This window comes from Raphanus sativus, chromosome 7, assembly GCF_000801105.2.
Source record: "Raphanus sativus cultivar WK10039 chromosome 7, ASM80110v3, whole genome shotgun sequence".
NCBI classification, from domain to species: Eukaryota; Viridiplantae; Streptophyta; class Magnoliopsida; order Brassicales; family Brassicaceae; genus Raphanus; species Raphanus sativus.
The window spans coordinates 5,303,273-5,324,732 of NC_079517.1; the positions used below are offsets into that span (position 1 = coordinate 5,303,273).

General features: G+C 37.7%; 5 protein-coding genes across 5 annotated transcripts; 1 reads left to right on the forward strand and 4 right to left on the reverse strand.

The window, feature by feature from the left end:
• Positions 1-3,403: 3,403 nt before the first annotated feature.
• On the reverse strand, positions 3,404-4,467 carry LOC108818360 (peptide methionine sulfoxide reductase A2). Its single transcript, XM_018591317.2, has 2 exons — positions 3,982-4,467; positions 3,404-3,865 (listed from the first exon to the last, which is right to left on the reverse strand). Exons 1-2 carry the CDS (start codon positions 4,342-4,344, stop codon positions 3,614-3,616), a joined length of 615 nt encoding a protein of 204 aa, XP_018446819.1. The 5' UTR covers positions 4,345-4,467; the 3' UTR covers positions 3,404-3,613.
• A 1,134-nt stretch (positions 4,468-5,601) lies between these two features.
• On the reverse strand, positions 5,602-6,970 carry LOC108818361 (peptide methionine sulfoxide reductase A3). Its single transcript, XM_018591318.2, has 2 exons — positions 6,502-6,970; positions 5,602-6,022 (listed from the first exon to the last, which is right to left on the reverse strand). The coding sequence occupies exons 1-2, from the start codon at positions 6,856-6,858 to the stop codon at positions 5,771-5,773; spliced, it is 609 nt and encodes a 202-aa protein (XP_018446820.1). The 5' UTR covers positions 6,859-6,970; the 3' UTR covers positions 5,602-5,770.
• A 2,459-nt stretch (positions 6,971-9,429) lies between these two features.
• Positions 9,430-12,291, reverse strand: LOC108817101 (mavicyanin-like). Its single transcript, XM_018589704.2, has 2 exons — positions 12,041-12,291; positions 9,430-9,874 (listed from the first exon to the last, which is right to left on the reverse strand). Exons 1-2 carry the CDS (start codon positions 12,207-12,209, stop codon positions 9,453-9,455), a joined length of 591 nt encoding a protein of 196 aa, XP_018445206.1. The 5' UTR covers positions 12,210-12,291; the 3' UTR covers positions 9,430-9,452.
• A 2,697-nt stretch (positions 12,292-14,988) lies between these two features.
• On the forward strand, positions 14,989-15,773 carry LOC108816893 (zinc finger CCCH domain-containing protein 54). Its single transcript, XM_018589453.2, has one exon. The coding sequence runs from the start codon at positions 14,989-14,991 to the stop codon at positions 15,727-15,729; it is 741 nt and encodes a 246-aa protein (XP_018444955.1). The 3' UTR covers positions 15,730-15,773.
• A 128-nt stretch (positions 15,774-15,901) lies between these two features.
• Positions 15,902-17,069, reverse strand: LOC108816102 (oleosin-B2-like). Its single transcript, XM_018588675.2, has 2 exons — positions 16,751-17,069; positions 15,902-16,383 (listed from the first exon to the last, which is right to left on the reverse strand). Exons 1-2 carry the CDS (start codon positions 17,005-17,007, stop codon positions 16,101-16,103), a joined length of 540 nt encoding a protein of 179 aa, XP_018444177.1. The 5' UTR covers positions 17,008-17,069; the 3' UTR covers positions 15,902-16,100.
• Positions 17,070-21,460: the final 4,391 nt, after the last annotated feature.

Consider the following 21,460-nt stretch of genomic DNA (forward strand, 5'->3'; position numbering starts at 1 on the left):
AAATGCATTGAAAATGTAAAAATGTATCTTTTTAAAACAAAATTTTTCTCTAGAACATGCATTTTTTTTTAAATGGAGGGAGTATACAATTAATTGAAGCTCATTAGGAGGAATATATATTTTTATATAGAACTGAAAACAGAAGATTGAAAGAAAGCAAAGGCCTTAGGATCCCCTCTAATGGCAGAATCGATAGCTCTCCAGGAAAGTCTCTCTCAGTCGATCGCTCTAGGGCTCTCATCGGTTACCTTCTTCTCCGACTGCGCAACGCTCATAAGAGCAATCACCACCCAGAATCAAGTGAAAGAGATTTACGGCGTCTTTCAAGACATCAAATCCCTCTCAACAAGCTTCGATTCGATCGGTTACAATCACATCCCCCGTTCTCAGAACAGGGATATCGATCTTCTAGCAAAACGGGCCCTTAAGGCTTCGTCTCTCCCTTTTGTTTCATTTTCTCGTTTGTTGGGCTAGTCACTTTGGATTTAAAACTCTGCATTACTCTTATTTTATTTAATCGAAATCGTTGTTCAAAAAAAAAAAGAAAGAAAGCAAAGGCCTGTTAGGTTGGACTTCAACGCACGCTCATGAGTTCCGTCGATGACTTGGTGAGAACTACAATGAGAACTTCAATAAGTTCTAAGAAAAAGGTGAATAAATAGAATTTTCATAACGAATGATCAAACATAATTCCTTTATCTAAAGTTATTGACCACGGTTTATAAGCACTAATTCTATTTTATTTTTGTCAACAGGTTATAAGCATTATTTTTTAATCAAAAGTTCAAAACAGTAAGATAATGCTAACTTGAGAGATTTGGTTTCCATTCGGATAAAATTGGTTAACCACCAAACTAGTGCTTCCTTAAGTTTGTTCTGACTTTCCCTTTGCTTGTAAACTCTACCGATGCGTATATTCAAACTAAAATTATCATCCAGCTTTCAGATAAGATACTAAGATAGTGATGTCATTAAACTTATAAGGTTCAGGTTGATGTATTTAGCCAAAAACTAAGGCTACTTGAGACAAAGATAAACATTAACCAACTACTAGCAGGGATAATACTCGAAACTTTAGTTTTGGTTGTCAAAAGTCACAAACACATCAACATGCAGACATCCAAGTGTACATTCAAATGACTTGCCCAATATAAAGGTGTTAATGTTACCAAATATCTTGCTGTTATATTTTAGCGCCAATGAAGCAACATCATGCATGTGGCGACTGAGTGTCGAGTCTGGATCAAGGTGCTAAACACGTTAAAGAGATAATGAGCAACACGTTGTCAATATTCACTGTATCAATTCCTTCCTTTTTTTGTTTTTTATAAATTATATTGAAATTCTTTTATTTGTGAAAATTAATTGAATCCGATGCTGATACTGCTTTGTTTAGTTTTCTCATTATATATCACGTCTAACATTTTAATCCTGAGTGTGAAAAATGGAACGGTTTCTCATTGTTTTCCCCATCAGTTGTAAATTCCAATCAATTTAGCCAATCATTAAAAAAATCGATCAAAATTTTTAGCAAGTCATTATTTCTCAATTTAGGTGAATACGCGTTACCCGTTAGTTTCGTATACGTGTTTCTTTTGTTCTGATAAGAAAAAAAAGTAGCAATCGTCATGATGAATATAAATTTTCATAACAGCTGTCAAAAAGAAAAAATAAACAAAATCTTAAAATTGACTGTTGTCAAACAAAAAATATCTTAAATTGACTTTCGAGTAATTTGGTTGACAATGTGTATCTAAATTGGAAATTTTACAATTTTTTTTAAAAAGAGAAAACATTAACAGAAATCACGTTCAACTTTCTCAAAAAAATCGCATTGAAGACAATAATATACTCATCGAAAATATACCAAGAAATACATGATGAGGTTTAGGTAGAAGTTATTTTTTTTTTGTGAAAGTGAGTTTTAGTTAGAAGTTGACAAAAAGATGGAAAAGTAATTTAATTTAGAAGTTTGAAATTCCTTAGTCAGAGATCAAATATTCTTTTGAATTTTGAAATGCGAAACTTAAAAAGGCGAGAGCCTATTTTATACATTTGGAAGTAGAAATACTGCGATAGATAATAAAAAATATACTACAATATTCGTCATGTAAACGCTTTAAAACAAATTGTAAAGATTTGATAGCCATATTAAAGAGTCTCAAGTTTTGAGATATCTCATATCTCAAAGACAAATACTAGAATTTCCGATTCTTCAATTAAGATTGCAAAATCTTTTCATAGAGAGATTTGTTACATTAATTGTTCTATTCTGATATAAGTATCTAAATCATTTCAAATTTGAGTAATCCAATAGTAGTTTGTTATAAAAAAAAATCTAGATTGTTAAGAACTTTGTATTAAAATTCAAAATTTTGATTTAAATAGCTGAAAGTTATTTGTTCTTTGTGAAAAATAGTGAAGTACAATAAAAACATAACATTAACTACGAAATTAACTCTCTGACTTGACTTCTCATAACAGATGATGGTGGCAACAGCAGGCTCTGGCATCAGACAGACTATCAGAGAGTTTGAACTTCAAATTTATTTACGCTACAATTCCAGTAGAGTGAGTACAACATGTTCTTTAATCCTTTTGCAGCCCTTTCTTCTTCCAACCCTTATCTCAAAAAGCGTTACATGCAGCTGATAGAACAGAGGCCAGCCAATGGACGACCCTGTCCTACAAAAATTACCTCAGAAACACTAAAAATCTCAAAAATTTGAAGATGTTGGTGATACCACATCACTAGTGACAAAAGTTGTATGTATGCTGTCAGGGCCGGCTTAATATGTACAGGGGCTCTTGGGCAAATTTTTTTTTAAAGACCCCATAGTAAGTTAATTTTTTTTTTTTGGTGTGAATAGTAAGTTAATTTTTTAACGTAGGTGAAAATTCTTTAATATTTTGATTCGAGCATTGAACATGCATATATTTTTTTGATAATTTAACTAGAAAAATTTGTGATACAACATTTTAATACTGTTCAAATCCAAATCAGATATGCTAATGAAAATAATTAGGCCCCTAATTTTATAGGATTTGAACCGAACCCGGGGCGGTCGCACCGCCCGCCCTCCCTATTGAGCCGGCACTGTATGCTGTTGCAACAATCTTTCCATAGTGTTTAGGTGCAAATGGCCGGCCCTGAGATTCCGGAGACTATAGACGGTTTAACAAGAATTCTATAAATTTTGGGACTGAAAATTTTTTTAATATAAAATTGGGCGTTTATTTATATATGATTTGTTAAAAAAAATTTGAGGTTTAAGACAAATGTTTCATCCGGCTTGGCTGAGGACCGGTTCTGTCCATGCACAGCTTCAAGGTTTCGAGGCCATGCATCCGTTCAAGAAAACTAGAGAAGCGTAACACACAAACATAAGTAAATAAGAGGTTTAGGTTATAACGATGGTACTTACTAATTATTCAAACAAACATCAGTTCAGAGTTTAGAAACTAAGACAAGTTACACTTACACAGTTGAGATGATCCCACATGCATCTTTATTACTAACTGAGACTTAAAAATCAACACACACACACACACAAACAGATACAGAACCTCAGAGAATCCTCTGTTTTGGGTGAAGAGGAACAAAGGCTTTTCCTTAGCCAAAGCAGCTGATAGGGTCTTTGCAGCTCTTTGCAGGGGACTGTGCATGGCCACTCGTCCCACCTTTAGAGAGGTAATGCTGATGGTATTCCTCAGCTTTGTAGAATTTCTTGGCCGGTAATATCTCAGTCACAATCTTCTTCTCTAGCTTCTTCTGCTGAGTCTCCAGAGATTCACGTGCTAGCTTCTCTTGCTCTGGTGTGTAGAAGTATATACCTGATCTGTACTGAGCTCCCACAAGTTTTCCCTACAACATTTTTGAGATCGGTAAGGAACTAAAGATTGTCATGGATAGAGGAAAAGAACACAAGCCAAAACATTCAGAATAGCAAAAGAAAAAAAAAACAAGAAAAAGTTTGGTACCTGGCGATTCAAGGTGGTGGGATCATGCCTAGACCAGAACAAATCAAGTAGAGTCTCATAGGTGCACTCATTGGTATCATATTGAACCCTTACAACCTCTGCATGGTTCGTTGTGTTGGTGCAGACATCCTTGTAAGAAGGATTGTGAGAGATCCCCTGAGTGTACCCAACCTCAGTCTCTGTCACACCAGGGATCCTCTGGAAAGCAAGCTCCACCCCCCAGAAACAACCGGCGGCGAACTCAGCAAACTGGTTTCCCGGCGCCGGTACATCGTTGTCCGGTTCCTGAGCTAACGGAGAAGGAACTATGGCAGATGAATCTACTAGTTGAGGCTCTTCTTGAGGTGTAGAAGAAGAACCCATTTTGTTAGATAGGTATGAGAGAGACCAGTGGGTGATTTGTGATTAAAAGTGTTAAGTGTTGTGTGTGATGGTGAAGCATCTAAGATGGTTTATATATAGAGGACAAAGCAGTAACAGATGACCCACCTACCTAAACGCTAAAGAGCGTAATAAATCATCGGCACACAATAAAACTATATTTAATATGGGAATAGTTTGGTGAGTTTGTTACTAACAAGATGCATACTGCCATGATTCTTTACAAGGTGAATTCTGTTATTTACAAAATGTATACAACCGTGATTCTTAACAAGATGAATTTTGATATTTACAAGATGTATACAACCATGATTCTTTACAAGGTTAGTTTTTTTATTTAGAACATCTGCAACTCATTTCAATTTTTTTACATCTATAATAACATCTAGAATCAAAAGCTAATTCAACTCATCTATATTTACTTCTCTAAAATAAAGACATGGCCTTCCCCGTTTGTGTAGCCGTGTCAAGTGCTAGAAGAAACGTTTGCAGAACGGCACCAATTTGTATCAATAATAGCTATCAGAAAAAGTTGATATGCAGAACAAAAGACACTCGCAAGATAAAGAGAGAATCACTAAACCTTAAATATGATCTTATGTACAAACTAACCATACATTTGGCCACATTATTCATGTAAGCAAATGTATATATTTATAAATAAGTTAAAAACAAACACCCCTGCAGAGGGGTCAATATCTAGTGATTCTTTACAAGGTGAATTTTGTTATTTAGAATATCTCCAACTCATTTCAATTTTTACATCTATAATAACATTCAACTCATCTATGTTTACTTCTCTAAAATAAAGATTACTATTATAAAAAATATAGCAATTTATATTTTTTACTTAACAGCAATCTCTGTGTTTTTACGCAGTATTTTGAGTAATATTATTTTAGAAGAATACATTGAAACATATTTTATCTTTATTTTTAGTTATTTTTTAAATAGTTAAAAACAGAACAAATGGTCTTACAAGATGTACACAAGCATGCAGAAATGGACAATAAACCAAGTGTCCTACCATTAGACCATAAGTATCGCACGTCCCCTAACAAGTCCTTAAGGTGGTTTGACGTGGGTCCTTAACTGTTTGTGGGCCCCACTGATATGTGGCGGCCCACAATTGGTTTATTTTAACTTTTTTTTTTTTGAAAAAAAAACAGAAAACGACAAGGAAAAAAAAAAAGTTTAAGAACCCACAGCAATATTGATGCCCTTAGCCCATTGGCTATATCCGTTGGACTATTTCTTTTGTCCACAAGATTCTCTTATTCATTCAAATAGTTTGAGAAACACCACCAACAAATAATCGTACAAACGATAAACATGCGTTACATAGCTTTTACACAAAAGTCACTAGCACACTCTGTTTTGGGAGAGAAACAGAGGAGCTCAGGCTTTTTTAGCCGTAGCAGCGGATTGGGTCGGTGCAGCCTTTGGCACAGGACTGCCCGAGGCCGAACCTTCCACCCTTGGACAGATACTGCTGCTGTTGCTCCTCGGCTCTGTAGAATTTCTTAGCAGGCAAGATCTCAGTCATGATCTTCCTCTCCATTTTTTCCTGGTGACGCTCAAGTGTCTCGCGGGCTAGTTTCTCCTGCTCCGGTGTGTAGAAGTATATCCCTGATCGGTATCGGGTTCCCACATCATTTCCCTGATTCACAGTTTAAATCATCACACAAAGTATTCGATCGTAGCTTAAAAATAAGCTATCTATAAAACAGAGTAGTTAAACCAAAGAAGGTTATGTGATAGTAACACTTGTCAAGAGAATTTTCAGGATATAAATGGTAAGAAGACTGGTTCGTTACATGTCTATACTAATAATGTCAAACGTTCACATTCGATTTGGTATTGCACATGCCGCATAATTAGAGATACTTGACTATAAGCTGAAGCGTGTAAATGGTAAGCTAATCACATCTAACATCAAAAGCCATGTGCAAGACAAGAAGAAACGATCTTAAACATTGTCTTATCTATAACTCCACCAAAGCTTAATCAAGCGGATCCGTAATGCAAACCAACTCAGTTTCAGAACATAAGAACCAAAAAGTCTGAACCTTTTACAACTTCGGCAATCTCCAAAAGTCAAAAGTTTGACTTTTTGGGATCTCTTTCACAATAACGTACCTGGCGATTCAAGGTGGTGGGATCATGCCTAGACCAGAACAAATCAAGGAGAGACTCAAAGGTGCAGTCTTTGGGATCATACTGAACCCTAACGACCTCGGCATGTCCCGTGGTTTCAGAACAGACATCCTCGTACGAAGGATTGTGGGTGATCCCCTGGGTGTATCCAACCTCTGTATGAGTCACCCCTGGAAGCCTCTGGAACGCCAGCTCCACGCCCCAGAAACATCCGGCGGCGAATTGCGCAAATTGATTTCCCGGCGCCGGAGAGTCATCGTCGTTTCCCTGGGCGATCGGAGAAGGATCCATGCTTCTTTGCCCGCCTGATCCTAAACCGAACCTGTTGAGTATGTTCATGGAGAATTTTTCTACAGGAGGAAGAGAGGACACGAGGTAGAATTAGAATTTAGACAGAGAGACAGCGAAACGGAACACGCGTCTTCTTCTTGTGAGGCGCGATTGCGTTTTAGTGGTGGTCACGATTAGAGTTTGGCGACTGTATATATGCTTCCTTATCCGCTAAACCGAACCAAATAAAATTGAAACAAGTTTATGTTTGTACATCGATTGATTCTATTCTATTTATCCAAATAGAAAAAAGTATTTAGAAATGAAAATAAAATTAATGTATAGAGTATATGTAATCCAACTAGTATTTTTATTCGAAATTACACCAAACCAAACCAAAGTTTCACAAAATCGAACAAAAACATTTCGGTTTTTATTTGGTCTTCTTCAAAACCAAAGCAAGCGAACCGAATATTCACACTTGCATCAATACAGGGAGTCAGAGTAGCGAGGGGGTGCCCGAGAGTCAGTCATCTGCTCTTTGCAGATGACACAATGTTTTTTTGCTTGGCCTCTGTCCCTAACTGCGAGAATCTGCTGAAGATCATCAAAGACTATGAACGAGCTTCTGGCCAGATGATCAACAAAACCAAGTCTTCCATTACGTTCTCAAGCAAGACTCCACCTGAGATCAGAGATAATGCTAAGTTAATCCTAAGAATCACAAAAGAAGGAGGACTAGGCAAGTATTTAGGCTTGCCAGAACACTTTGGAAGAAGAAAAAAGGATTTATTCACCTCCATTGTGGATAGAATCAGGCAGAGAGCAATCAGCTGGTCTTCGAAGAAGCTCTCTCGGGCTGGGAAACTCACGATGCTCAAGTCTGTACTGAGTGCCATTCCAACCTACACGATGACATGTTTTCAAATTCCAGTTAGCTTGTGTAAAAGGATCCAATCGGTGCTAACGAGGTTTTGGTGGGATGGTAACGACGAAAAGAAAAAGATTTGCTGGGTCTCATGGGATCGTCTAACAGCACCTAAGAGTATGGGAGGACTAGGATTAAGAGACATCCAAACTTTCAATCAAGCTCTCCTAGCTAAACTAGCATGGCGGCTTCTTACAGTACCAGATTGTCTACTAACAAGAATACTCTTAGGAAAATATTGCCATGGGAAGCACTTTCTAGATGTGGCAGCTTCTCAGGCTTGTTCTCATGGATGGAGAGGAATCCTATTCGGTCGAGACCTCCTAACTGCTAATCTTGGGAAAGCAGTGGGGAATGGACAAACTATACGAATCTGGAAAGATGCTTGGATATCACTCGAGAGAGTGGAGAGACCTATAGGACCCATCAAAGAATCGGATCTAGACCTCACTGTCTCAGACCTCCTAACGGATGACCTACTATGGAATAGCAGTAGGATACAAGAGATCTTACCTACCTACTTGCCGCAGATTCTTTGCCTCCAACCTAGCCGAAAAGGCGGGCCAGACTCCTACATTTGGTATCCTACGCCATCGGGGGTATACTCCACGAAGTCTGGGTACCGTACAGCGACTACTCCCTGCACTGGAACAAGATTAGCACCACAAGATGAAGAGTTCCACTGGATAAAGGATGTGTGGTCCGGGAAATTCTCACCTAAGATGAGAGCTTTCTTGTGGACGATTATCCAGAATGCATTGCCCCTTGGAGTTAACCTGCAGAAACGAGGACTGGTATCAGCTTCAAATTGCCTAAAGTGTAATGCCCTGGAGGATAACACACATCTGTTCTTTACCTGTCCGTTTGCTGTAAAAGTATGGCAATGCGTTCCCCTAAAACAAGCAGTTCACATAGCTGCAAGCGCTACCTTCAAAGATATGGTGGTGGCTTTTCGGTCAGTCGTCTGTCTCCCACCGTCGGGCTTTTCCTTGAACATTCTACCGTGGATATGCTGGGCGATTTGGATAACCAGAAACGCTCTGGTCTTCGAAGACAAAAGCTACAGTCCTGAGGAAACAGCCATAAAAGGTCTTAAATTAGCAAAAGAATGGCTAGAGGCGCAACAGAAATCGATGAAAAGCGGAGACATACTATCGATACCACGCAACACCAGACGCCGAGAGATCGTAGGAACGACCTCACCCTCCACAATCATCTGCCATACGGATGCAGCTTGGGATTCGAGAAAGAAGAGGGCAGGGTTTGGCTGGAGTTTCTCAGGTCCGTCCCTACCGGCTTCATTACAGGAATCGACGACCCAGGATTTTGTATCATCACCCCTCATCGCAGAAGCCATGGCACTCCGATCGGCTATCTGCATGGCGCTGACTCTTGGTTTCTCAAACCTTCAAGTCCGCTCCGACAACTCAACGCTCATCCGAGCGATTGCTGGCAAATCTCAGTCTAAAGAAATCATCGGAATCGTGTGTGATATCCGATCGATCTCCTCTGAATTCGCATCTATTTCTTTTTCTCTTATCTCTCGATCGGAAAACTCTATCGCCGATGAGGCAGCAAAGTCGTCTCTGCGTCTTGCTTGCTTAGTGTAACTGGACCTCTGGTAATGGGCCATGCTTTGGGCCTATTACCCTTTTCATTTTAGTTAATGAAAATCTGAAGTGACAAAAAAAAAAAAAAACAGGGGAAACATGTGTTTATACTGAAAACTCTTATTTTAGTTGTTACTCAATATATAACTATACAAGTCCACAACAATGGAAAAGCAAAAAATCATCAGATATACAAAACTCCATATACTAACCCTCGGACCGTAACCCCCAAAACGAGGAGCCGAGCTAGCAACGCCGGTAGCAGGATTATTCTTCTTAGAAGACGGTTGAAGAATTCCTGCTGGAGCAGCTCCGGGAGCTCCCACAGGGGCCGGAGATGGGCCATTGCCTTCGACATTGACTTGTAGCTTCATACCAGCGAAGCAATGGAGCCGGTTACCGCAGACAAAGAACCTGTCACCCGGTTTGGACAGAGCTACGGTCGTGTTCCCATTTGTGAACGTACGGATCGGTTCGGTAGTGTTGCAGCTTTGGAATTTGTCTTTCGCCACTTCGTACACACTATGCGTCGATGAGTATTGGAACACTTGCATTCATAGATAAATTCAAGAAATTATAATTAGACTTGATGCTTTACATAAGTCAATTCAATTATGTAGCAATCATGAAACCATGAAAAGGGTATTACAATGACGGAATCGCTAGCTTGGTTGAAAATAACTAGGTAGCGCGGGATTTTTTTTTACTAATTTTCTAGTTTGATAATTAATATTTGTTTCAATTGAATGTTATTAATATTTTTGTGAAATTTGTAATTAGTAAATATTTATTGAATTTGTCTTCTCTAATATTAAGGACTTTTGTATTTGTTTAGTTGTTGTTTGTTATATTTAACTTGGTGTATGTTGTGTAGAGGATTTTTAACTCGAACCAATTTTTTATCTTCTGTAAACTAAATCAACCACACACATTAATAACTTAACATATGTTTTCCTTTCTGTACTTGATGCCAGGTATCAATAGAATTTGCTTAAAGGGTCAATTGCTTTCTTGGGATCGAAGTCTACAAATCACGCATTGATATGATATTAAGTTACTTAACTCCACTCTTAAGAAGCTTTGAAATATTGATAAAGCCACATTTGTATACGAAAAAATTACATGGTAAGACACTTTATCACTTTGTATACATATCTAGTCTCTATATACAACCTCTGAAGCTTGTATGTGGCTTCAATAAAGCCAAGTTTCTCCAACATCACTAAACATTGTAATTGCTATAGTTTCATAAGAAAAAAACATCTTATTGCTATAAGAATACATATTAGTAATATGGTATTACATAGAATACCGCAAGAACTTTCATATGTCAAAATCATCATCATCATCATCATCATCATCTAAACATACTTGAATATTTGGAAGATAGTTCCATACCTTCAATCCTAGATAATTCTAAACAATTTTCGGTCACAGCCTCTTGGAACAGGAATTTAGAACATAAGTCGTCAACAATAGAAAAAAACCCAAACTTTTAAAAGAAATAAAAACATTAAGTAAGAAAGAAACAAAAAGTTTTCATGGTAGTCTCAGATCAAGAAACAGTTCTATAAACATGAAACGTAATGAAAAATAATCATAGAAGAAAAATAAGAAGAAGCAAAAGGGAACCAGATTTTATCAAAAAAAAAAAATTAAAAAATTTATCAAAAAGCAAAAAGGAACCAGATTTTATCAAAAAAAAAAAATTAAAAAATTTTATCAAAAAGCAAAAGGGAACCAGATCTTATGTCACACACTCATAGTTTTTTTTTCTCAAGTCCTCTTACGTGCCATAGAAGGTGGATTCCCATCAAACAAGTCACCAATGTAAGTCTCAATATCTTCAGGCTGATACTTAACATACTTATCACTATGCCTCCCAGAGTCAATATGCTGCTTATACCTCCCAACGTTACCCCCATGCGACGAGGTTTGTATACGGATAACAAAGAAGAGAAGGCGGAACTGTCGCCGGAGAAGAGAGTGGTGAGGATCGCTGAACTCATCAACTCCTTGGGTCCTGAAACTCCTGAGAAGCTACGGGTTCACAGACTCCCAAATCTCCCTGAATGTCCCTGTTCTGAGAGAGAGCTTGGAGTGCCTCAGAATCTGTTGCTTAATCTGCTGATCTCAAAAGCTAAACCAGTCTGCGGGAAAGAGAGATTCGAGGAGTGGGTGAAGAAGATCGTTGCCATGGGGTTTGATCCGACGTCTAAAAGGTTCAATTCACGTTTTCTAAAGTTCTTCAGCCTTGTCTCCTAATTTGTTTCTTCCCCATATGATTGTTGATTATCGATTTCATATGATAGATTGAACAACACATCTGATTTGGTCAAATTGAAAGAGGAAGGGAGGGGGAGATCCAAGGAGAGATTGATAATGTCGAGAGAGTAGAAAGGGGATATTGTGATTTTTAATGAAATTTTACTTTTTTACCGATAATGTCAATGGCGAGAAAGGATGAGAGAAAGCTGAGATGGAGAAACAAAATGTTGTGACTGGTGTTTCTAGTTTTTTCATTTATTGACATGCCACTCTCATATTTATTTTCAAGTCTCATGTGTCAACATATGGAGAGAACCATATGCTTCATTACTGTGTGGATTCGGGGAATTGTGAAAACAAAATAATAATGATAATGACTACGTGTGTTTTAGATGGTCGATTGGATGCAAATATTAAAATGAGTGTAGGTGTGTTTGATACTTACTTAAAACATCACCAATAGAGAATCTCTTGCCTAAAGTCCAAGATTCAAGATCGGAGCTTATGTCCCAACCGGAGGTGTCTCCCACAAAGTATGTCGTTGCACTGCATCTTCTTGTCACTGAAATCCCAAAGATGATGCAGAAATAGAAAAGAAATAGCATCGTCGACATCTTCTCGAGAACTCACCCAACTATATGTTTTTCAATAAGCTGAGGTTTTGTTTTCGTGTATTGTTATTCTTTTATAGATGCATGTAGGTGTGACTGTAAATATATGTTTGTATAGGGTATAAGTTATATAAGGCTGCTCATAGGTGGATAGCCTAATATCACAACCACCATAACATATATGATCTGCTTTGTTACCTGGCCTTTCTTTGCATTTTATTTTCTTAACGATGTTTTCGTGTTTCATAATTCATAGGATGTTTGTGTTGTTAGGTAAATTCCACAACCCTAAATGGCTAAATCTTTATGATGGCATTGGACAAGTAGTTCAAACTGAACATGCTAGAAAACAGCTATGCCAAATATAAAACAACTAATAACGAAAAAAAAAATCAACTAGTGGTCTTAAGCCAAAAAGAGTAAAATTATATAATTATCACAGGTTAAGTACTATAATGTATGTTTATTAATTATTATGCACGATTTCTCATCTTTTGGAAACACTAGCTTGGGCGTAGAATTTGTATTGAATTGGGGTGTTGAACTTCTCGCGTAATCGGGAGTGTTTCTCTTAACCAAACACACCTAACATTCCAGAGAATCGCTCATATGTAACTCCTTTCAAATGCATAAAATGAAAACCAAACTATTGGTTTTTAGTATAAAAATAATAATATAGTCGAGGTTTTTACAACAACTACGAGAAAGCAATTGTTTTGTCCTAAAATATAATTTCTAATTTTATAATAGGATAACCAACTTTTTGTATTTGCAAGTTTTATCTACTGATTGTGAAGTTATAGAAACTTAATGTGTATACGGTGTACACAAAAAAGGAAGTTCATGTGTATACAAACTTCTAAATTTACTAAAATAAAATATTACTAGAATCACCCTTTAAAGATTATTTTCTTTTGATACTAGCTAGTTGTTTAATGTGTTATTATGTAATTTTAGATAATTGTGATAAGTAACTGTTTTAAATTACTTTTCTATCATATGATCTTTTGATGTCGTCAGTGACATCGGACATACTTTTGGTCTTTATATAGGGGTAGAGCATGATTAATGGAGGTTTTTAGGATAGAATTTTTAGCGGAATATAAGAAACCGTTTTTTAACTTTTAACTAAAAAAATTAAAAATTATTTTTTAAATAAGATATTTATGGACGATAAAATGAGTGTACCGTACCAGTTGGTTAACAATGAAAATCTGGCTCGGTGTGAGAGCAGCTTTAATGATTTTCTTGTCAAGAATGCCATCTCTCAAGAGGAAAGGTTGACACTCTTAGAATCAAGGACTGATCGGGCTAGTTACACAAAAAAAAGGACTGATCGGGTTAAAAAAAAGGACGGATCGAGTTATAGCACGTTGGTCAAGTGTAACAGGAAGACAGACTAGTTTTGTATGGTACGCGGTCGATATGACACAGTTCCTGTTCTCGTTCCTTAGCCTGTGTGATAACGTGGACATGTACAGAGAGCAGAGGCATGCAACATATATATGTGTGTGTGTGTGACATCAAAGCCTTTTACATGAAAAATTGATTTAACTTATTGTATATATTAGTGAGTTTGGGAATAGGGAAATATATGCATTCCTTGACTTATATATATAATTAAGCATTTCCTTCCCTATTCCCAAACTCACTGATACTGAAATATATGCAAGCGTCTAACTGTATCTCCCTGTCGAACAGACTTAAAGCTATTTTACATGAAAATTTGATTTTCATACTTTTGGGTTAGTTTGGAATCAATAACAAAAAATAGTAAATAATGTAATATCATGAAACGATTAAAAGAATTTTAAAACTGACGACGCTGCATATATTTGACGTTTTTCGAAAAGAACAAACAAAACGACGTTGCATATATAAGTACTAATTTTAATTGCTTATAACAAACCGTCGATTTATAGAATCTACTATGTAAATCAATGAAAGTGAATATCCAGAAGAAGAGAAAATAATTAAAATGACTTTATTAATTAGCAAAAATAAATTAAGCTTTTTAAAAAAATAATAATAATAATAAATTAAGCTACTTTTTGGTGGGAACAAGCTAATTCCTGTGGTATCTTCTCCTACTTAAATGTGATTTCTTTTACAAACGACTATAAAATATAACTTATGGAAAACCTCCAAAATATTTCTCAGCCAACCTCCAAAATATTTCTCAACCTACCAAGTTTGCAAAACAGAAACGGCTGTCGAGGATATAAAGGATGTCTCTCAACACCTGTGCCAGATGGTGCTCCTCTCCTCTTTATTATTATAAGTTCATCTGATTATCATTTACACGTGTCCCTTCACATGCAATTTTAACTACTCGTGTGATGTTTTTCACTCTTACCATATATACTGATAACTTATTACTCACGGTTCAACAACACCAAAATCAGAACACCACTGCCAAATATTTAAATTATATTCGATATCATCTTAATGTACATAATTTTTAGACGTATTTGAACAGATTATCGAAACCGTTTCTTTAACCCTCTTCCGTTGCTGACTCGCCGTTAAAAGATTCTTCCACAGTACATATGTTCATGTCACAAAAACTAACTGCAACGTTAATGGGTTTGGCATTTTTCATATCAAAAACTTTACAGAGGGTAAAACCATTAAAAATATTCTCATCATTTCGTTTTTCCATCTATAAAATCCCGTTTCAGTTTCCTAAGTTTTAAATATTTTTCCTATGATGAAATCTCAATAGTTTTTTTTTCCTTTCTGAAATTTATATGCATTAGCCCCAAAAAAATTCTTCGAGAAAATGTTGAAGAGTGTAAACCCCATGACATTCTACGACATCGGGGAGCAGCAGTTTCCTACTTTGGGGTACATCGTTAGCAAACCTGGCAATGCAGGAGCCTACGAGATCGACCCTCCTCTCCCGACCGTCGACGATGTGATCTACAGTTCAGATGAGTTCCGCATGTACGCTTACAAGATCAAACGTTGTCCTCGGACTCGCAGCCACGACTGGACGGAATGTCCATACGCTCACCGTGGCGAAAAAGCCACTCGCCGTGACCCTCGCCGTTACAGTTACTGCGCCGTCGCATGTCCGGCTTTCCGAAACGGTGCATGTCACCGTGGAGACACATGCGAATTCGCACACGGTGTGTTCGAGTACTGGCTCCACCCGGCGCGTTACCGTACACGCGCATGCAATGCCGGGAACATGTGCCAGAGGAAAGTGTGCTTCTTTGCCCATGCGCCCGAGCAGCTCCGGCAGTCTGAGGGAAAACATAGGTGCAGGTATGCGTATAGACCGGTGAGGACGTCGGGGGCAAGAGGCACAAACGGCGATGGAGTGGGGATAAGACAAGACGGTGAAGACTTTGACACGTGGCAGTCTCCGGTGAAAAGCGGGGAAAGTGATTTAGATATAAACGAGGAGAGACTGTTGAAGTGTTGGAGTGGGATGAGCATTGTGGATGATCATTATGAGCCATCCGATTTGGATTTAAATTTGTCACATATTGATTGGATCTCAGAGTTGGTCGATTAAATATGTATAAAAGACCAATGAATAAAGTGGATTTTGTTATAATCCAGTCGAGTCGAGGATACAAGACCAAGACGAGATATGAGAGATCTTGATATCATGACATGTATATGGTATAAATCCAGTTGTAAGGATTACTTGTAATGTCGCAAAAAGAGTTATTTCTCCAAGCATGTAAACTGATTCTTGATCTTCTTTACTCTGTCTTATTAGAGCTCAGGAAATTATCCATATATATATGTAGCCACATATTTTTCACCATTACATAAAATGTATTAATAAAAAGACTTTTTCCTTTTAGTTTGATAAAACTATTAAGTTATACACAATTAGAATATATGCTATATGTTTGGACCATGCTCGGCTAATCTCCCTTATCCTGGGGGTGTAGCTCCTCCCGCAGGTGCAGCTCCTCCTGCTGCGGGTGCAGGTGCTGCTCCTCCTGCCGCAGGTACCGCCCCACCCGTTGGTACACCTTTGAGTAGATTTTTTAACCATTCTGGGATATTTCCGGACGTCTGAACTCCACCACCTGGTTTATTTCCAAATGTTCCAGAAAATGATTTTCCTCCCCATGATCCTCCAAAGCCACCTGAAAACTTAAACATTTTCAATGGTGCTTGGGCTAAGCGGGCCAACGAAGTTCCTTCCGCTGTCCTATAAATCACACACAGAAGTTGCCAGTGAAAAGATAGCTAAAAAAGAAGAAATGTGATAGGAACAAAAAATTAATTCAAATTTTTTTTTGTGGTAGTATGTAAAAAGGAACCTTAAACACAAGGATAAAGATGACTGAACAAAATTTTAAATTTCGATTGGTTTTAGATGTGGGCAGCTGATCGAACCCTGAGAAATCAAAATCATCACAAGCTACAATCACATTCAAATGTGTGGCTTCTAAATATTTGTTTAATCTGATACCGTAAGCCTTGGCCAAAGGCTACTACGTCATGAATGTGCACGTATGTGAATATTATATAAGCAAAATCTCGAGTTAATTTCAAAAGAATTTTCTTAATATTACTTGATGAGCCCCAAGATGAGACTAATGGCGGTGATTCCGAGGGTGGCACCGGCCGTTAGCCCAGAGGCTAGGAGAGTAGTGGCTATAGTGGCGGGAAGGAGAATTGGACTGAATATGAGGAAAAGCGGTGTGGATACAACTAATGCCACGGCTGAACCGGCGAGTGTTAGACACGCAAATGCAAATAAGACTACAGAAGTCACGGAAGCAACAACAACCTTAATAACATCCAACAATGTGCTGAGAAAAGAGAACATTTTGTACAAAATTCTGGATTTGGATGACTGGTGGAAAGAAATGGATTTTATGGAGTGTGTAGTCTACATGTACAAGACGTGAGTAAGTAAAGAGACCTACGTTACACTACGTCACGTCACATTCTCTTCTTTTGTGTGTGCGTGTGTGTGCGTAGGTTGTCATGTTTTTAGCCTTCTTTTCTGTATTGTCAAAGCTCAAACGTTACTTGTCATGTTTACGGTTGGAACACCCTAAAGGGCCTAAACCAAGTCCTTCGGAAGATAGATTCGAGGATGCAGTTTAATTCAGCCATATTGAGTGTTTACCGAGACAAACAGTTTAGTTTCAGCATTTTTCTGATTTCTAACCACTTTAATTACTAAGAATACTTACTTTTAGGTGATATATATTAATAAAATGTTCTCTCCATAAAATTGTCTGATTTGGAAACATTTCATACAAAACTTACACCTCCCTTATTAAAACAAAATCCTTCTCATAGACCCAACATTTTTTTGTAAGGTTTTAATTAATACACCCTTTTACTCTACAATAAGCTCATCCAAATTAATTAATACTCTTTCTTTTATACTACTATTAAATAACTTTCCAAAGAACTACGGACTGTGTTTCAAAACAATTACTAAATATGTTTCCAAATAACACAATAACTAATTTTATATCCAAACAACATAAAACATTAAGTCCTACATTTTAATAAATTTTTATTTATCTTCTTTTCAATGATTTGGCTAATACACTTAATTCATTTATCAAACAAATTTGAAAATTATAAATACTTTTCGCGGGTTTAAACTGCAAAATAATTTCATTTATTATAAAATTAATTAAAATAATAGATTATTTTATTATTATTTTCATAAAAAGTTACATTCATTTAAACTTAATAAAGTTTTTTATTTGATTTTTTTCTTAAATTGTTCTTATTCTTAAAAGCATATAATTATTAATACGAGATTATCTTTGGTTTAAGTTGACATCAGATAAGTTTTATACAAATAAAATGTTATAGCCAATAAATTGACATAAAATAAGTTTCATAATTTAAAATGTATCAAATAAGTGTATATATATCACACAATTAATCAATACAATTACATATATTTTATTTGATATTTATAACAAACAGATTGAAATAATTTCAAAACAAAGTTAAATATTTTTTTCATATTTAATATAAATGTAAATAATATAATTATATATTTTTCAAAATTCTAAAAATAAAATATTCAAATGTTACTTATCAAAAATGTTAAATATTAATTTTGTAAATTAATTTTTGTTAAAAATTAATTTCGTGTTTTTAAACGGATCAGATCTAATATTCCTTAAAATCAAAAGAACCAATTTGCCGCCTCAAAAGATTACATGAAAGTATGAAACCATCATAAATTTATCAATATACACCTTTTCAAGCTTCCTAAGAAAAGGTTTGCAATATAGAAAGCCACGAACAAATCTTTATTCCTTTTTTTCTCCTTAACGGCCTCAAGTAAACTGTAATACAAATTGTAATCTTTTCTAGACGAATGCAACTAAACGTTACCAAATCTTATATCTATCTTCTTTTTTTTTTTTGGTCAAAGGTTGTTGATTTAAAACTAAAATCTGTTTCATACAGCAAGCAATAAACAAAAGGAAGCTAAAGCGTTCTTTGCTAACCCGTCAGCCACAAAGTTATCCGCACGGGGAATTAAAACAAAAGATAGAGTTGAGAAGAGAGGAATGAGGTGACTGATATCGCATAACAGTCCCGCTATCTCGTTCAGAACTTCCCCTGATCGCAGGGCAGAGATGAGGACACTTGAGTCCGACATGATTTGGAGGCGTGAGAAACCCTCCGATGAAGCTACTTGCAAAGCTTCCCTAACAGCCAGTGTCTCAGCAACTAGAGCAGAGCCGACATAACCTCGAGAGGCAGCACCTTTGATCTCCAAATGGCGCTCTTTGTCCTGTAAACACCAACCAAAACCAGCACAATTAAATAAAGCATTCCACGCTCCATCCACCGAACAAGTCGGAACATTAGACACTACTGGTCCTATTGCACTCCTTGGAGGGAGAACAATATTTTCTTGCTTTTTCTTTGCCATTTCCCACTCTTTAGCATCTTTAATTGCCTTTGAGAGTGTTTCTTCAGCTGTATAAAATTTATCTTCAAAGAGTCTTTTGTTCCTTGCTGTCCAAAGGTTCCAAAGGATCCAGGGGGACAGGGGAGAACAGGTTAGACCCGAGGGAGGAAGATTCACCAAGTTTGGCGTTAACACCAGGAGCTGTTGGAGTGATTCTGTGGGAAGAGCTTGCGCTTGGGGACGAGCTATGATTGGAGCAAGCGCCCAACTCTGTTGCGCAAAAGGGCAGAGCAAGAACACATGGTTGATAGTTTCCAGCTCTCCACAGACTTTACAAGCCGGCATTACTTCCATACCTCTATGGATTAGAAGGTCAGCCACTGGGAGAGCATTGTTGAGAGCTCTCCAAATCAAATGCTGAATTTTTTTTGGAGAGTCTAACTTCCACACATGTTTCATCCAATCAAAGCCATGGTTGTTTGGCCTTCGCTCATGGAGATTGGACATTTTATATCCAGATTTAGTGGTATAGTTTCCTTTGCTGTCACCTAGCCAAACGAGTTTGTCTTGTGGCTTTAGGGAGCTCGGGATCAACTGTCTGATAATATCCTCATATTGAGGAAGATGAAGGCGTATGAGTGGCAAGTTCCAGTCATTCGAATCAGGGAGGAGCAGATCCTGTACTGTTAGCTGGTGGTTCTCCCACGTTGGGGGGCCGATAGGGGTCATTGGTTTGGATGTGGAGAGCCAGGGGTCAGTCCAGACCTTTATGCTAGCTCCATCTCCAACTAGAAAGCCCAAACCCTTTTCAAGGACTGCTTTTCCCGCCATGATTCCTGTCCACCCGTGAGATGATGCTTGCTTTGGGGTACTCTCCAAGAAGGAGCACTCTGAGAAATACTTGCCTTTTATCACTCTAGAAAGCAAAGCATCCGGGTTGTTTAGGATTCGCCATCCCAATTTTGCAAGGAGAGAGTCATTGAACAATTCCAGGTCTTTGAATCCTAGTCCTCCTACACACTTGGGAGTTGCCATCCTATCCCATGAGACCCACGCCATTTTCCTCTTATCCGGAGCGCTGTCCCACCAGAACCGTGTGAGGATAGACTGGATGCGCTTACAAAGGGATTTTGGAATTTTGAAACTTGACATGGAGTAATTTGGGAGTGCAGAGAGGACTGTTTGGAGCATCACATGCTTCCCTGCCCCCGATAAAAACTTTGTAGGCCAAGACTGTGATTTTTGCCGAATCTTGTCCACCAGACCCGTGAACACATCTCGCTTCTTCCTGCCAAAAGTCTCTGGGAGGCCTAGATATTTTCCCATGCCACCTTCCTTTTCAATGCCGATGATGCGCTTCACTTGGTTCATAATCGTCTCCGGCGTTCGCGACGAGAAGGAGACAGTCGATTTGTCCAGATTAATGCACTGGCCCGAGCAGCTTTCATATTTCTTTAAGATCCTCAGTAGCGAGGTACAGCTCTTATCCGATGTGTTGCTAAAGAAGACGGTGTCATCCGCAAACAACAGGTGATTAATGAAAGGGCTCTTACGGCACACTTGCAGCCCTTTGAATTTTCCCCGTTGTTGCTCTTGAAAACAAAGTCCCGTTAGCACCTCGGTGCACATGATGAAAAGGTAAGGGGATAACGGATCTCCTTGCCGGAGGCCTCGTTTTGGGAGTACTTGTCCGTGAGGGGTTCCGTTAATCAGATATGAGTATGAGACAGTGGTCACACATTCCATAACCCAATTGACACAGATTGAATCGAACCCTACTGTCTGAAGTACCTTCTCCAAAAAAGCCCACTCAATCCGGTCGTACGCCTTGCTCATGTCGGTCTTGACCACCATCGAGCATCTCTTGGTTGCCTCCGAGACTTTCAAGTAGTGCAAAGTTTCATGGGTGATAAGGATGTTGTCTTGGATAGCTCTACCAGGGACGAAAGCCGATTGGTGATGGGAGATTATACCATCCAGGAAACTCTGAAGCCGTCGCGTGAGAATTTTGGCTATTATCTTGTATCTCACGTTACATAGGGCAATAGGTCTAAACTCCGAGGGACTTTTTGGACCTGAGACCTTTGGGAGGAGGCTATTATCTTGTATCTTGTATCTTATATCTATCTTCTATCTTCTATATATATAAAGAAGGTTTTTCTCCCTCCTAGATGTGCCACATAGGATATCACTTCAGAAAGTCGAAAGGTATCGTCGCGTCACGTATCACTGCGTCACTTTGTTAAATGAATATATCTTTTCACATTTTCATATAAACAAATAATCTGTAACTGACATTTTAATGCACATCAATAAGCGCTTATCCGTATATAAAGAGATCCATTGCAGCCACTACGTATCTTGACAATACTCTAAGATC